Below are 1,202 nucleotides of genomic sequence, written 5' to 3'. Positions count from 1 at the left end.
CGTGTAGTCTTAGGTTCCATCTTCATTCCTACTTAAAGATTAATTTAAAGATCAAAAGCAGAGATAGGAATAGAACTTGTCTGCATCCTAAATTCCGCATTCAAGGGAAGAGTATAACTACCCCACGCCCCTTATTGCAGCCACCACTAGCATTCCTGGCTGCGACGAAGGGTACTATGAATGCAACGGAGGCGGCTGCATCCACAACAGGTTCCGCTGTGACAGTTTCAACGATTGCCCTGCCGGAGATGACGAGAGTGCCTGCAGTGAGTGTGGCTAAACAGCCTCTTCTGGTTTCATATGGCCTAGCTGTTTTACCTGTCACTTCCCCTTTCCTTCCAATGATTCATGCACTTACCTTGATGTCATGTGTCGTTACCATTTACCCTAATATGTACTAGCCTGTACCGGATGCTATTGACATTATTATTATCATTCTATTTCTCTATTTATCACTTATTTTATATTTTATGGTATCTTTGTCTCTTTATTATATATCTATTATTTATCTCTTTCTTTATCAATTTATTTATTCATCTGTTTTTTTTTTATCCATTTAGTGTTATTAATCTATTTATCTATCAATTTATTCATTTCTTCACTGAATTCTTATTTTATCTATTTATACACTAATTTATTAATTTCGTATAAGTCACCCATTGATCTATCTCACATCTATCTACTATCTATCTACATACTTCGCTTATTCATCCATCCACCTCCTAATTCATCTATCTATCTCTTCATCCTTTCATACTGTCCATTAATTTTTATAATCCATTCATCCATTCACAATCTATCCATTAATTTCTATAATCCATTAATTTCTACAATATTTCTATACTATCCATACATTTCTATAATCCATTAATTACTACAATATTTCTATACTATCCATACATTTCTATAATCTATTCATCCATTCATAATCTATCCATTCATTTCTATAATCCATTAATTTCTATAACATTTCTATACTATCCATTCATTTCTTCCAACCCGTTACCCTCTTTCATTCACGTATCGCGACCGACCGACAGCTGAGTGCAGCGCCGGCTTCCACTGCAAGGAGGATATCTGCATTCCCGAGTATTTTCTCTGCGACGAATTCGAAGATTGTCACCGCGGAGAAGATGAGGTTGTGTGTGGTGAGTTTCTGACGAGGAATGATATTATTGTTCTGTGTGGTATATCTATTAGTT

The 1,202-nt window shown here is 35.6% G+C and overlaps 1 protein-coding gene across 1 annotated transcript in view; it reads left to right on the top strand.

Annotated features, from left to right (window-relative positions):
* Window positions 1–1,202, top strand: part of LOC119589393 (low-density lipoprotein receptor-related protein 8-like) — a 3,624-nt gene that overhangs the window by 1,218 nt on the left and 1,204 nt on the right. Inside the window, exons 4-5 of the mRNA XM_037938007.1 lie at window positions 141–266; window positions 1,041–1,148. Of these exons, the coding sequence (XP_037793935.1) occupies window positions 141–266; window positions 1,041–1,148 (234 nt within the window). The remainder of the gene's footprint in view (window positions 1–140; window positions 267–1,040; window positions 1,149–1,202) is intronic.

The sequence above is a fragment of the Penaeus monodon genome, chromosome 25 (assembly GCF_015228065.2).
Source record: "Penaeus monodon isolate SGIC_2016 chromosome 25, NSTDA_Pmon_1, whole genome shotgun sequence".
NCBI lineage: Eukaryota > Metazoa > Arthropoda > Malacostraca > Decapoda > Penaeidae > Penaeus > Penaeus monodon.
This window is presented reverse-complemented; position numbering and strand designations above follow the sequence as displayed.